This window comes from Aricia agestis, chromosome 16 (genome assembly GCF_905147365.1).
Source record: "Aricia agestis chromosome 16, ilAriAges1.1, whole genome shotgun sequence".
Taxonomy (NCBI): Eukaryota; Metazoa; Arthropoda; class Insecta; order Lepidoptera; family Lycaenidae; genus Aricia; species Aricia agestis.
The window spans coordinates 259,502-276,562 of record NC_056421.1 but is presented as its reverse complement, the minus strand read 5'-3'; the positions used below and the strand labels follow the sequence as shown (position 1 = coordinate 276,562).

Below are 17,061 nucleotides of genomic sequence, written 5' to 3'. Positions count from 1 at the left end.
CATATTTTCATTACAAATTAATAATTAAGTACCTATATAACTATTGTACTTTCAAGTAAATTTCATTGTTTGGTTATTAGTGTCTAAAATTGTAAATTATAAGATTATAAGTACATGTCAATAAAATATAATAAAAAATTAAGTAATAATATAGCAAAAATTAAATATTAATTATATTGCAGTAAGTCATTCAGAACAGAACAAAATGTGTACGGCAATGATATTCTATGTTACTAACGTAACTGGATTGGAAGTTTACGGTAGCAACGCGTTGCCACTTCGAAGATGCCTGCAGGCATATCTCACATACATAATGACATAACGAATATATGACTTGACATTGTCTTTTGAACAAAAAAGTGGTTACGCATTTCTGAGAATCTTTTGTAAGACATTGCTACTCTAGTATTTTAGAAACTCATTGGTGTACGGTACATAAAGCCATAATATTATAGATGTCAAAATTATTATAATTAATATGAATTGTATTATTATTATTGTCATAGACGTCACTGTATGCTGATTTAGATTTTAAGTTATTTATTAAGTATGTCTTTTTATATGAATACAAATTACTATGGAATATGTCAAAATCTGAGCAAATACTATTGTAAAGAGAGCACATTCTTTGAACAGGATTATTCTTAGCTACATTGTTTTTATACTTAGGGATGTTAAATAGTTGAGGTATACGCACGGATCGGGTAGGAACTTTAATAGATATCTGATTCAAAATCTCTATGTCTATGGTTCCGTTAATTATTTTGTGCAGATTACATAGGTCCAACATCTGTCTGCGGTATTCAAGACTCATTTAAGAGGTTATTTAAGTATTTAAGAGGAGGAGAAAATAAAAAGTTACTTTATGTATAAAAAACTCTTTATATTATTAAATAAGTTATTTCGTTCTTTTTTGATAAGAAACAACGAGCACACGAATCACCTGATCAAATATGCGTCGCCTGTAGCAACACTAGAGTGACAAGTGCCTTGGCCTTTTATACTGTTTTTTTTGGTAAGGATTTGTGGATGCACGCACGGCTAGTCATGGCTCGTCTTTCCCACAACTGTCCTTCCTTCCTGCGGGAGTCGGGACCCTCCGAATCCACCAGCGCGTGAATCCGCTCTCAAATTTCATTGGGTAAAACAGCACGCGCGGGTAAAGTTCTTAATTTAAATATCTGTACTATCTATGGGTAACAGATTACAGAGTTACCAATTCCTAAGAATTTTTAACCCTAAATATAGGTAAAAAAACCTTTAAATTCATCACAATAATAATACAAAAAATCTTCTAAAAACGTAATACACACCATGATAACAAACACACCTGAAAAAGTCCATTCGGTGGTAGGCACTAATACATCCGACGTTTAAAAAGTGCATCATGATTCTTGACAAGTTGACACCCATCCATGCTAATATTATAAGTGTGCCTGTCTGTCTGTTGACAGTTACCTCTTCACGACCAAACCGCTGAACCGATTTTGTTGTGGTATGATGACACTTTGAGTCCCAGGAAAGGACATAGGATACTTTTCATCCCGGTAAAATGTATGGTTACCGCGTAATAAACGAATTTTAACGCAACGGAGTTGCAGGCATGGTCTCGTTTTAAATAAAACATGATTTTATTCATCGATTAATTAGATCTTTTAAACCATTGTGGGGGGAAAACCTCAAAGCTGGTAACCCTGATGGGTAAAGTCGCACAGGTGAGAAAGTGGTCTCTTTCGCGGGTGTCGCTATCTCACTCGCACCGTGAGGGCCGGCGCGCCTCAGCGAGGACAGAGGACGTTAGCCCGCGCGGCACGACGCGCGACTCGTGGCAGTGCAGTTATGTGTATGTGATGTGAACAAGTTTTTATCGGATTATACGAGCACTATGAGCGAAGTGAGTATCCTACGTGGGACAACTGTACTACTTAACTCGCTTGCCACTTTAAAGTGCATCATCTCGTTTAATTACTTTTAAACGCGGTTTTTTGTGAGCGGCCAAGATTACGGTACACTCGATAAGCTATCTCCGATATTTCGTTCGCAATAATTGATTGTGTTCGGCTTATGAAACAATACGCTTATGGTGGAGTGGTTTGGCCGCATACCGGACCACGGACCACGGAGTTTCATCACCTAGCCACTTGAAACACAGATATAGTTGTACCTAGGAAGTTGTAAACACTGCCCTGATTTGCCTGGAAACTTCTATAGCAGAGATCCTTTGATATAAAGCTACTGTCTAGATTCTAGAAGGTACTTACTTTCAGAACTGAAATAACTTTACAGAAATCTCAAATCAGAGTAACGAACTCAATGTGGTCCTTGCGGGTGTAGAGGTTCTATAAGGAGTAAAATAATTTTGAATGCAACATCATTGTTTTATTCACAATCGGGTAAAAGTAAATAAGATAGATGGGGTAGTATGATTATGTTGTTATACGGCGGGCGCTCGCACGCGACAATTATCGCGCACATTATTAACAATCGTTCCGTTACTTTTACTCGGATGAGTTCTGTGCACACAATATTATGGTAACATACAGTAGAATATATTCATAGTAGACCCTTCTTTCATAGAGAAATGCGCAGTTTCCTTAACGGATTATATGGGACTCCCAGGCGTGAGATCTAACCACTAGAACGTCTAGAACCCCATGATAGTGGTTCATGTACAGCCGTAGCTGCGGAAACGATGGAATCCGCAACCCTGTCAGGTCTATTAAAGTCAGACCGAAATGGGCGTAGGTACGTGATTTCAAATGATTCGAGCGGAAAAAGAGTGTAGCTGGTAGCATCACATTAAACACAAATTGAACTTTACCTAGATTATAATATTTTGTGGAACTTTAATGCAGCATAATATGTTGCTACTTGCTAGTTTGATCCCTGTGAAACAGCAAAAAAGTATTCTCAATATAACTGAAACGAATGTTATACCTACCTACTGCACATATTTGAAAAATGGATCAAACGAGGAACAAAATTGCCATAGTAGAATTGTGATATTGACCTGTTTTGAGCGCTTTCAAGGCCACACAAGTATTCTACTGTATGCTATACATACTGTGGATGAGCTGTGTGCAGTGTGAGTGCCTGTGTTGGCGAAATGTATGCGATGCTCCCGTTCGATAAAGTCCGCATAATGCCCGTAATCGGTATGCATGCATCATGGTCAAACTACACATTCAATGGAAATTCCTTTTAAAAACGTAGGTTATCATTGAAAGCCATAATAATTTTATCATATTTTCTACATATTAATTGCTATCTAGTTTACCTACGACGTGAAAAGGTCAAATCAAAATAGTTTTTATTCAGAGTAATTATATAGTTATAGTAGATTTTTAGAACATAAAATCGGTTGGACTTGAAATCTAAACTGCAAACTATGAAAATCAAAAGACATACATGCACTTAACATAATATTTGGAGCCCTATAACTATTAAAGCTAGAGACAAGTAAATTATTAGGTTTAAAATCTATTGTATTTCATTTTCCATTAATCACTTACTTTAATATATAAAATCATAGCTGTGATAACAAGTAGGTAAGTAATCATGAAAATTTTCTTATTAGAATACCCAAGGGCGTCGCCAGCCGATGGCGCAGGGGGGGGCAAGTTGACTTTACCTACTACAATTCATACTTTTCTCATTCTCTATGAATGAGAAAAGTAGGTATGAATTGTAGGTAAAGTCGACAGCACATGCATGTGCTGTCGAAAAGCTTCATGAAGCTTTGCACTTGTACTACGAGCCTTACATCTACAGCGATTGTAAAAAAAGTATCTTAGTACTATATACATAATATATATTCTGTGATAGTACAGAGTCCAATGTGTAAAGCTAATAGCTACACGAGCACGAGCTCTTGACTATGCAATAAAAAACTTGTAAATAAGTTATAATAACATTGTATATTTTTTTAATCTGTAGGGTGGGGGGGGGGGGGCAGCTGCCCCTCTTTGCCCCCCCTTGGCGACGCCCTTGAGAATACCTAATAATATATGAACGAAAGTTGTGTGTCTCATAATCTGGATGAGATCTAACATAGCTTGTTAAAAATAACTTCTGTCACTTCTTATATAAAGTGACCCTCCTTAACCTGAGAGAACTCACGTAGATCATCACTCACTAGTCACTACTCACGTGTTATCACGTACCAAGTTAGCGAAGTAACGAAGTAAGAGTAAACAAAACTGGTTGGTACCCAATACTCCTGGGTATCCAATATCCAGATTCCACTTTAATGTTGAATTTAAACAAAAATACTAGACAGGAGACACGCCTTAAATTACTTTGCGGTATATTTCTATTTATTTTACGTCACTATCTATACTATATAATTATTTGATATTATGTATTTTTTATGTCTACAATTTCAACGAAATAGTGATATTATCATGCAAGTTTCAACTAAGCAAGTACCTCTAATCCTCAGAAAAAGTTGTGCTTTAAGTTGCGTGTAACTGTATTGCGGATATAGAAATAACTAAGACCGCTGAGAAAACAATTTCAACTGGAATCGCCCACTAAATATCTCGGAAGTCTAGAAATTACAGTCTTCGTGGAATCTAGAAAACGATGAGACCTTACATGAAAACTATTATCAAAAAAATATCATAAGTCATAACACAGTAGTTAGTACAGTATAGTAGGTCAGGGGTCACCATTAATTTCGCTCGGGGTCCGTTTTAAGACATGAAATGACCTTCGCGGTCCACACATTTTATATAAAAAAAATATTAAACAAAGGTAATTACGAAAATTACAAAGGTATTTTTAGATATCAATGAAAAGTTACCATTTTTTGTAGCTAGCAGTGTTTTGTTCCTGCCACACAAGTGACATTTTTAATTGGATTGAAGAAGACAAAACACTGTATAACTATTCAAAGCTTATACAGCGTTTATTAGTAAGGGGACATCAAATCCTGGAGATGTTCAAGTACTTAGATGAACGAAGATCATCTCCGAACATGCTTGGTCCGCACACAATAGGGCGGCGGTCCGGATGCGGTCGGCGGTCCGGATGCGGACCGCGGTCCGCCATTTGGTGACCCCTGCAGTAGGTCATCTTCATACTAAACTACTTGATTGGGGTTCACACACATAACCGTCTTTTCCAATCCCTCAATGTAGCATAACAAATTAACAATGCAGTATCACGTGTTTAAAACTTGCACAAGTTTGAAATTTAAATTAAAGGAAGGGCTGAGTGAATCTACTATGTGATATTTATACTGTGCTAATATTGTCCTCCGTGTCGCAATAGTTCATTCACAGTTGTTTTACGTTTCACTATCTATGAGAGTGACCCTTATGGCGTTAATCATAAGGGTCATATCAGACGTAGGTATTAATCATGCTGTACCGTAGCGGCAAGGAATGGCTTTTCACTTTTGTTATTACGTTAACGTATGTTAATATTTTTCGAAACTTGATTATTTATTGTACATTAATATTAAAATTAACATGAATATAACCCATCTCATTCACAAGTTTTTACTCATTTTCATTGCGCCCAATGTAACCCAGTGATTAAATAAAGTGTTTTAATGTTGTAGCAGCATTTGCTAGCTTATTTTTACAGTTCTTTTCAAGTTACAAATTACAATAAATCATTTTTTTTTCCAAAAAATATCGTACAATATGGTGTTAGTATTTTACATCCCCGCACATGTATTTGTGCAAATAAATTATAAGTACAATATCAAAGAAAGGAAAAGAAATGAAATAAACAATAATTAATTACTACTGGCAAAATGTAATACAGCAGCTTCGGCGCGCGTTTATGTCTTTTGTATTGACCTAATTATTTGGTGGGAGATAAAGGTGAAATGGGGAGATAAATATCATTACACTTGTAATAACGGGTGATCATAATATATTTGACATGTCATGTACACATGTATGTCTGTCCTTATTGTAGCTACAAAATTAATAAACTTATTTCCATTTTTTCTCCGAAATCTGAAGTGTTCGTTAGTTTTCAGTTTCAGTATAAAGTTTTACTACAAGAGAATGGAGGATTATTATAACTTTTACTAAAAACAAGATGACGCCCGCAACTCGTTTATCGCGCAGGAACCGTACATTTTTCCGAGATAAAAAGTATCCTGTCATTCCCCGGAAAAAATTCTTCACACAAAATTTCAGCAAAATCGGTTCAGCGGCTTGGACGTGTAGTGGTAACATACAGACACACTTTCGCATTTATAATGTTAGTATGGATAAATATATCTCTGTAAATACAGAATAAAAATAACAAATAAAAATTGTTTTATTTCTGAGTAGATTTTAGGAAATTCTTTCAGATAAGTTATTAATATGACTATGACATACATTTATTCTAATTAGTTCGTATGAACTTGATGTCTTCTCTGTTTTTCTTTCCTATTATAATGTAAACGTGATAATTAATTTAAACAATAATTGTACTGACATGTCATCTACGATTTATTACTCTAGCAATTTGATATTTTAATTATTACTTGGACGAATGTTGACTTCCAATAATATCTAATGATTAATGTTAAAATTGGACAATTAAGAGTTTAAATTTAAATTTTTATAATAATTATGTATATTTGCATGCTATTTTATAATATAGCTAAAAGTGTTAGACTATAAGAACATCATTACCACCTACTGTATTACACTTTTAGAGCAAATAAATAAATTGAAATTGAAATTGAAATAATTAAGAGTGAATTTCTTCTAACCTAAATATACTCTTTCGAGTAAAATTGGATTAATATGCGGGGGACTTTGCCGCCGGCCCCCACTTGGGTTTTAACTTAACTTGGTGGTGCCTACCACCGGTTCGGCAACTATCCCGGCGAGAAGAACCGGCGTAAGAAACTCGCAGGGGGCTCACTTTTTTACCAAAAAAAAATGTGAGATAAAAAATTCATCTTTCAAAATAAAATTTACAATGCTGTAACTTAAAATTATACAACGTCAACATACATATATACAGAGGTATAATATTAAAATATTTAAAGAGGTATATAAGTAAATATTCGCCTTGTGGGAATGACTATTATAGTAAAGCTTAAGTTCTAATGGCAGTCCTTGAACTTGTCGCAAACTTTTAACCAATCAGATATACAGCTACTCGCGTCGTGCGTACAGCTGATAGTAATCTACAAACACAGTTATTTCACGTCAGTCAAGATTATAGTTCTTATTGTCAGCAACATAGAGGTCCTGTGAAGGTAATATAATCTGAGACGTGAGCTAATGTCGGTTCACAAACCGACATTAGCTCACGTCTCAGAGTAATCTAGATATTATGTCCTTACTTTTTCCCAGGCTGAGTGTATAAATAAAAAATTATATCCAATTAGTTTAATTAATATTTTCCACTTAGACCTATGATTGTGTGTGGTTTACAAAACTGAGTATGTTTCGCCGGTTCTCGGTGGGCTGTGGGTGAAACGTAGCTAGCTTCTTTTACTTTTCGAAAAAGCTTATATATTAAACTTTAATAAAAAAAAACTTATTTACTTTTAATTTTTTTTTTATTTCTGGAGTAGACTTGTGATTTATCTAAGTTGTTTTAACGTTCTATTATATTATTATTATATATATAGGTATTATATTATATACGTTTTAGTACTGAACATAAGCGTAGTAGTATTAACTATCTACTATTGTGCATGATAATTATTATTAGTACCCATTATTTAAATTTTGTATTTTGAAAATTTTAACTTCTTTTGTTTTTGACATAACGCACTATGTTTATAGTTGAAGCAACTACATAATTAAACTTTACAGGAATTTCTTATATCAATAGAAATATAGTCTCGCCTCGCGGCTTTATCTACAGCTGTTATAGCACTTGTCACTTGTATGTATGTCTAATTCGGTTCTGCAGCCACACACCACATTCCACACCAAATACGAGAACTCGTCTCGACTCGACCCACATACTGCCAATACTAATTAAGGTATTTAAAGCACACAAAAATACCCACCCACCTACTCAAAGAAATAACATATATTATTATAGCCTAAAGTTTTGCGTGAAGAAGTAACAAATATATAACCACTTTCGCCTTTATAGCATTAGTGTGATATGCATATTTGACAAACGACGTATAAAAATAATTCCCGAAACATAGTAACAACTTCTCGCAGATTACTATAATAGCACTGAACAACGAGTAAGTCTGCTTCCGTCAAATTTCTCCTGCAATTTAGTTCTTAAACAATCGCGAATGTCGTGATCTTTCGAGCAATGAAAGTAAAATTCTTCACCTTCATGAATCATGAATCATGCTGCCATTTTTACACTTGTACATGACCTACATTGTGCCTGCCTATAGAAAAGGCTTTAAAATCCATATCTCTTTAACACAATTCAATGTGAGTAACAAAATATTACCCGCGACTCTGTGCGCTTGAAATCATAACATTGTAAAAGGTAGTTTATGTCAGTTCTTGCAGTCTAAAAGATTCTAAGCTTTATTCGAGATCGGTCCGGTCACTTACAAGTGGGAGTATATTATGTGTATATTATGAGTATCATGGTATTTCGAGTAGAGTACCTAATTTTTAATACGCTTATATCAGCTTCACTTGTAACTATATAAGAAAATCTTGGAATCTTAATTTGACTTCCTGGTCTTCGATTAGGATGAAATTTTGCTCTGAGTTCTGATGATAATATATTACACGATTAGCTAAGAAATTAGAAACGTCATTACAAATCCAATATGTCGGCCTCCCCAAGATGGCGGACAGGCTATTTGAAGTGCACCCTCATGATATGGGTATGAAATAAAAGGGTTTGCTGTCAGGAATACAAAAAAAAAAAGTCACGTGACTTAAAACTAACATGGCAGACATCCAAGATGGCGGATTGGCTTAGTACGTGCTAAAAGCGTTTTTTTTTTTAGTTTTTTTATTAAAATCCGTAGATCCATTGGTCATAGTTCAATAACTCAAGTCTCATCTTATCATATTATACTCCGTGTACCTAAGCAATTGATAAGATGAAACTATTTTTTGGTAGAAATATGACTTAAGGGGTTGTTTCACTACTTCCTGATAAGTGCCGGATAAGCTATTCACAACACGTGGATAGCTTATCAGGAAGTGGTGAAACAGGCCCTTACTATAATATTTTTACGTAAGATTGACGTAGGTCATAGGCAAAGATTTATTGCTCCATATCCACATATCACCGCAGCATGTAATATGTGTATATAATATCGATATGGTTACATCAATGTTAGAGAAAAAACCAGTCCGTATGTGTGTCACGCTGGCAGGGTCGGCGCTGCGCCCGCGCAAGGTCCGTTACTCTTACGTCGACGATTACGACTTAATAACCCGGTACAGTTAACTTGATAAAGGTACTGATGCTGCAGGAGATAAGTGCTTAGAGTAAACTAACATCGCATTCGAGAGGATTAGCACCAGGGGCGTAGCTACCGCCGTATATGCCGTATATGCCATATGAATTATTCGGGGCCCCTGGCCGGGCCACAAGGGCCCAAACGTGCGATAGTAAAAAAAAAATTTTGCTAGGAGCAACAATGAACACAAAGCGACATAATATATCTTATTACGGTACAAAATATTTTTGTCTCCGCCGCAGGCAAAATCGAGATTTTTAATTATGAAACGGGAACACTATAGTTAGTTTTAGGGTTAAAAATTAAAAGTACTCCGTGGTACCGAAACCAGAAAGTGTCAATAAGCAGCCCAAGTTTCCCAGGTCACACTTGGCCACTCTTGTCGATATCATCCGAGTTTGTGTAATTTTAATCGACAACTGTATAAAAACCACGCTCTGCAAGGTGTTACGAAACTAAGTGATAACACTTCAGAGTTTAGGGTGTGTATAAGTCCCTTGTATAGAGTTCACCGTGAACGTAGCAGCGCTGAAAGATAATTTTTTGTGATTTGTAGTTTGGGCAAGAGTCGTGATTTTTTCCATACAAAGGTGATAAGAAACTTACTCTTTCAGCGCTGCTACTTTCACAGCGAACTCAATATAGGTAACCTATACACACCATAAAGTATTACAGGGTGTAACAAATCCCTTTTGTTACACCCTGTATATCAATGTCATACAAGAGTCAACAGATGTTTGTAGGTCTATGTTCTGATAATCCATGTAGACGTACGAGTCGGTACGAGTCATCATGTCATTAACATTTAGCAATAGTAATTAATGTACCTATCTATTGTCGTCTTAGTCAATATTAATCTTACCGTAAACTTGCAGCACGGCCTTCGTTATAATCGGCCATTGTAAATCGCGTAAAAAGTTATTGCGATCTGTGCATAATTGATTAGCGAGCTGCGAGCAGTGTTGCCAGCTTCTAGCTAGATATAGGAACGCTGATAAATTACATTTTACCCGTAGCTTCGTATCGCCATCGTAAGCGCAAAACGAAAATTCACCGACTCCAATGACTGTAGCAGATTTTTTGATAACAAGCTAGTTAAGCCAAAAGTCATTTTTATAGTGCTAAATAATATACTATAAATATGGCAGCTGAAGAAAGGTGACATAGAGTATGTTAAAGTTAACAAAGTCTATGTAACTTTAACATATAGTATGTTTACTTATACATATATCTGTAATGTATATATTTAAATATCTATTCAGCTGCCATGATTGACGGTCAGACAGACAATGAGACACAATCGTCAAAGAAATATTCCTGCATTGCCCTTACCAAAAATTCTTGTCCCAACGCAGAAATTGAACTATGAATTAAAAGCCAAGCTCTAAACCACAACGCTACGAAGGCATGAGTCCATGACATACACACACAGCGAGCTTTAAAATAGACTATCCAACGAATAAAAGTAAGAGAGATAGTTAAGAGGAAACACCAGGGGCTAGAGAAATGAAAAAAAAGTACGTGAAATATTTATAGCTGTCTCCCTTACCTCAAGCCTATACCGCAGAACGCGATAGAGACAACTGCAGAAAATCCAGAAAATCAACGATTCCTTGTCCCCTGATTCCTTCTCCAAAACTTAACCGATTTAAGTACTTTTTTCATTAAAGATTAAAAAAAGGCTTGAGCTGTGTTCCTATGTTTTGCTTTTTTTGTATAATCTAGCCAAATCTGTTTTCTGGACGTTTGAACACAGCGGAAAATCTGGCAATTTTTTTGGGTTTTTGAACGTTTATATCTTTTTCAATAATTAAATTATGAAAAAAAAGAAAACATAGGGACATTGTATTACTGGCCGTAGATATTCAGGAAAAAAATTATAACTCTACTAGCATTATCCAGGGAGGAAACAGGGGACAACGTTTGTATGGGAAAAAGGGCGGTGTGGACTCCTCTTAAGTGTGTTCACACAAACAGCATGTTACATGCTTTATTATAATACTAGATGACGCCCGCAACTCCGTTGCGCCAAAACTCGTTTATCGCGGGAACCGTGCATTTTTGTAGGACAAAAAGTATCCTATGTCCTTTCCCGGCACTCAAAGTATCTCCATGCAAATTTTTAGCTAAATCGGTTTAGCGGTTTGAGCGTGTAGAGGGAACAGACAGACAGACAGACAGACGAACAGATAGACATACACACTTTCGCATTTATAATATAAGTATGGATTAGAGACCATACGGTATACTCGTTGCACCTGTAAACTGAACCCAGCACATCCGGTTATTCTTCTACCGTGGAATAAATTATACTAATTAGTTTTTTGTTTACGTAAGGCTGGTGTTTCCAAGCAATTTCTTTTGGAATATTATTCAAATTTCGGTGTTAGTGTACGCTTAAAAAGTCATAACATTTTAATTTGCTGTCTGGTTTTTGTAGTTTTTGTGAGTGTGGCCAATGAAAACCCGCAAAATTAATTCGGATTATAATCAAAATATTACGTGCATACCGATTGAGAAACTGAATATTTAAAACTAAAATTCTGTTTATATCTTTGCAGACGGCGCTAAAGGAGGATCCCCTCACGAGGATCCAGAGGGAGATAATAGAAGTCACGGAGAGGGAGAGGGAGTTCAAGGAGGGACACTTCCGGGTGAACCGGCTCATGTCGGAGTCCACCATCGAGGTCAGCAAACAGAACGGACACGTTAATGGAACCGACAAGCAGAAGCTGAACCGGGCCGTGTCCACCTCCCACCTGCTGGGCCCCTCGCCCCCCGCACCTCCCGCGACCAACGGCTACACGCGCCGCTTCACCCCGCAGAACGGCACCAAGGGCATCATGCAGCGGTTCATCGCCAACAAGGGCAGGCTGCCCGCCGCCCCCACGCCGCCCACGCCGCCCGCGGCCATCGCGCCGCCTCTGGTCTTCCCACCCGTCATCTCGCCCATCGTGATCGCGCCCGCCGAGATCACCCGGACGCCCGATGGCAAGCCGGTTCGGAAGGGCTATGTCCCCGTCGAAGAGAAGATCCAGCGGGAGCTCCAGGAGATGAAAAACCGCGAGCACGAGCTCCGGCGGATGAGGCGGCAGCAGCGGCCCTTCGACATCGACTTGACGGACAGCGACAGCGGCGCGGAGTCCGAGGAGGACATCCCGCCGCCGGGCCGGCTCAAGGCCACCAAGTCCATCGGCGAGCTGTACGAGGCGCTCGGCGAGGAGCTGCGGTCGCCGTCGCCGCGGAACAGCTCCGGCCACGAGTCGCTCGGCAGCCTCAAGCCGGCCAAGTCGCTGGCCGAGCTGTGCGAGCTGGCGCCGGGCCAGGAGTTCCTCGCGCCCAGCTCCACGCGCCTCATCGCGCAGTGGGAATCCATGATCCAGCAGAAGCAGGAGGCCGGCGCGGCCTAGCGCGGGCCGCGGTCGCGTTGGGAGTGCGAGTCGTCGCGTGTGAGTAGTCGGTGCGGACGCGTCGATCCTCGCGTGTGTCCGCGGCGAGCTCGGCGGGCCGCGCGGGCCGCCGGCGATAATTAAATTTGAGCGGGAGCCGTTTTCTCGGCCGATCGAATGTGGAGCGATAAATTTTCTCCCGATCGCGAACAATGCAAATGATGGTTATCGGCGCAATTACGTTTAGAAAGCCGATACCGCGCGATAAGGTTTCTTCCTATTGTTCGTTCCGAAGAAAAACCGGCGCGTTTTTGCCGGCGCTTTCCACGTTGTCACATGTAGTGGGTTCCCGCCGCACTCGCCAACGGCGCGCCCCGCGGCTGTGGGAACCGCGTCGTTTACTGTTGCGTTAATTGCTCCGCGCGTTTCCCCCGGCCCCCGCTCGCCGCGGTATGTTTTCGACTGAAATTCGTTAAGCAGCACGACCAGGAAAATGTGAACTTGTCTGCAAAATTTATTGAACACTGAACAGTCTTAAAATATTCATTTTAGAACTTCAACTTTGAGATTCAACCGACGACGAGCTAAACAGTTTATCTCGTGTTCCCAAAATGTTCATCCCTAATACGTTACATTGTTTTAAGAATGAGGGTTGAAAACCCAAGTGCGTAACAGAAAATAACTATTCGTTCGTGTAAAAAAATGAATCATCCTCAGGTATTTTCCTGGTCAGGCTTTAGTGTGTAAGTGTGAGCGCGGCCCCGCGATACAAACGACAGTACAATTCGTCCGTTCACTATTGTAGCATAATATTATAATAATTTCCCGGTAATGAGCCTGTGTCGCCTGACGCCTCGTACCGCCAGTCGCAGATTAGCACTTTCACAACGAGAATGTTAGGTGGAAGCCGACGTACGACTGGACAATTTGCAGCATGGTTTGAACACTACAATTATTGCGGTTTCACCCCCTAAAATTTCAACTCACGTCCGAAAATGTTTGTAAAAAATAAGGCGTCCATGTCGGTTAAAAATATAAAGACTAGACAGTAGACAATGATAAGTGATAAGCAAATTAAATATTTTTGAGTAGGACCTAAAAATCTGCCCTGCGCACCGCCGCTATTATAGTCGATGGTTGAAAATTGAGGGGTTGAAACTTCGGTTGAAATCGGAATAATCTATGTGATGGCTTACGTGAGTTGCGTATCAGGGGACCATGCTGAAAATTAATCAGTTTTTATCTAATTTGGGCTTCTACTAGTTGTTAGAAGCTGGCCTTCGTCTGTTGTATATATTTCGGCAAAGTTTAACTTGTAAGTAGGAGATGCTATTAGTCAGTCCGCTCCCGGGGTGGAAGTTTCTACAGAATTATGTACTTAAAGAAAATGGATTTATAAATTATTAGTATTTGTAAGTATGTGCCTTATAATGAATACAAAATATTTATATTCTGCACAACGGATAGAGTAATTGCATAATACCTAATGTTAAGATAGAACCGATGATTTTTAACTTTTTGTACCGATTGTCATTTTGTATTTTGATGATTTGTTTTCATATGTTTTGTAATAATAGTGTTATGCCAAAATTATTTAAGTAACTTGCCTCGCTATGTATAATTATTTTTGTATTTTATCATGATGTTTTCGAAAGATTGTTCTAATATTTTATATTTACGTCTAGGATATTAAAATTTGATGAGAAAATATTATATATTTATATAATTTTTATGTCTACGTATCAATTAAGTATTAAAATTTTGTTTTAGGAGCAGGTATAAAATGGATTTTATATTATTGTTAATATCCATGCGATGTTATCGGAGTGCTATCGGCGTTTATCGCGGTTTTGTTTTGAAGCACGCCTCATTGCAATTTCTTTGCGTAAATCCTTGACTTAGCTTGATAAAAAAATATTACAGCCGTGCAATATAAAACCTCCTCTTTTTGGAATTCGGTTAAAAAGTACACTGGCTCTCATCTTAATATATATATTTCTTGTGTGCGTGTGTATGTGACTGAACTCCTCCTAAACGACTGGACCAATTTTGATGAAATTTTTTGTGTGTGTTCGTGGAGATTCGAGAATGGTTTAGATTTACAGTTTGGTCTACTGGAAAATGTTTTTTCAATTAATTTCTTATTTATAAGGAGTTGTTGATTTTGGAATGTTTTACATTAGATCCGGCGGACGGCGCTATCATCGCATTCAATATTATTCTATTTCAATTTTAGTTTGTCCTGACAGATGGTGCTACGATTAATTTGAAAAAAATTTTGTTATTCAATTCATGTGCTGATTAAAATATTAAATAAATAACACATAGGCTATAATTTTAACCGACTTTCAAAATTGGGGAGGTGTTATGTTCGTTTTCTTATATTCAACGATTACTCCGCCGTTTGTTAACCGATTTTCAAAATTTTTCTTTTGGTATATAGGGTATCATCCCAATTTGGTATTATATTCAGAAAAGTGGTGATCTGATGAAGGATCCATAAGTAATCGAGGGAACTCCTCAAAACTTATAGGGAAACATATGGTGACTTCAGTTTCGTGAGAAGTATTCTAAGCATATGCTACCAACAAGTAAGATTTTGCACCGAGATATACCTGGTATACCGTGGTTCGGAAGGTGCTGAGAGAATTCCTGATTCTTTATAGATACAAGTTTGGGAGTTTCGGCGTTGTTTTAAGAACAGAAAGCATATGCTACTATGCAAATTACATTGTTCATCATCATCATCATCATCATCACTACCATATTATACCATTTCATAGTCTTTTAGATCGAGACTCGAGTTTGTCAAGCGATAATTAAAAAAAATCTATATCTACCTAATATTATAAACCTGAAGAGTATGTTTGCTTGAACGCGTCAATCTCAGAAACTACAGGTCCGATTTAAAAACTTATCTCAGTGTTAGATAGATCATTTATCGAGTAAGACTCATCATTTATCGAGAAGGTTATATTATATTATTACTCTAAGACTAATACGACAGAAGAAACTCAGGAAAATGTGGGAAAAACGGGGGAAATATTTTTTATGGGAAAATGTACCTACGGATTCTGTAAAATTTCTAATTTACGCGGGCGAAGCCGCGCGGGACATCTAGTAATTATATATATTTTTATTAACATAATCTTAACTGCAAACTATTGGAGTTTCTTAATTTTTGTGTTGTTTCATAGGCATATAATTTTCTGATTGCATTTGCCCCTATTATTCAACCCCAAAATGTCAAATTAACATCGCAACAGGGAAGATTGAAAATCTAACATAAGATACAAAAACACAAAATACACAATCATTACTTCAAATATTCTTGTGAGCAGTCGATTAAAACTTATAAAATTCATAATGTGAGAATTATTTCAAAATAAAATTTTGGAACTTTCTTGCAACATTGAAAACTTGTAATGTGACTGCAGCAATACTTATAATTGAAATTTTAAACACGTACAGACATTTCTTCCGAGAAATGTAGGTCACACTGACACAAATATTGACTTGTAAATATTTTCGTAACAAGTTTAATGCACGTTCCTTGAAGAATCTATTTAATTAAATATTAACAAAAATATTTTTACTTAATTAGTTTAGCTTCTGTCTTGGTTATTACATTTTGTCAATTTCCTTTGTTTTATTAAAGTTGCAAGAAATAAAAAAAATATTCTGTAAAAAATAACACAATATAAAGTATTCTTATAACTTAGCGATTTTATAATACGGTACATTATATTCAAATACTAATATTGTGTTTAAATGATAGACGTTTTTATAGCTACTACGAGGATTGACGTGTATTCTAAATTGTATTGTTGTAAAAATAACCTACAAAGTTTAAACATAGAAATTGTTTACGTAGCTATTATGTACGTATTGTTATACAGTTTTAGATTAATTTTGTATGATTGTCAATTTTGTATTTAAAATATTATATTGTTAAACATATTGTGATATAATTGCGTTACGGTCCTTAAGTGCTGCTTAAATTAGGAAACGTTGTCATTACAAGGATATTGACAACTTCTTATAATGCGGCCTCTCCACGTTGGCCAACACAAACTATTACGAACATTTAATCTCGTCCATGATTGCCACGTTTGACGTCGATTGTGCATGCTATAGGTAAACAGCTACGCAATCATGGTATTTCATAACGATCCAAGAATATTGCTGTGGGTGCCAATATTCTTTACTCAGGGTGTCCCTAGCTTAAGCAGCGTTTGAGAGGCCCCTGTATACTGTATTTATGAAGTTTCGCAGAAGGGTATAGATATAATATGTTGTCAA

General features: G+C 37.2%; 1 protein-coding gene across 1 annotated transcript; it reads left to right on the top strand.

Moving 5' to 3' along the window:
* The first annotated feature begins 1,765 nt into the window (after nt 1-1,765).
* On the top strand, nt 1,766-14,471 carry LOC121734745. Its single transcript, XM_042125350.1, has 2 exons — nt 1,766-1,894; nt 11,932-14,471. Exons 1-2 carry the CDS (start codon nt 1,886-1,888, stop codon nt 12,778-12,780), a joined length of 858 nt encoding a protein of 285 aa, XP_041981284.1. The 5' UTR covers nt 1,766-1,885; the 3' UTR covers nt 12,781-14,471.
* Nucleotides 14,472-17,061: the final 2,590 nt, after the last annotated feature.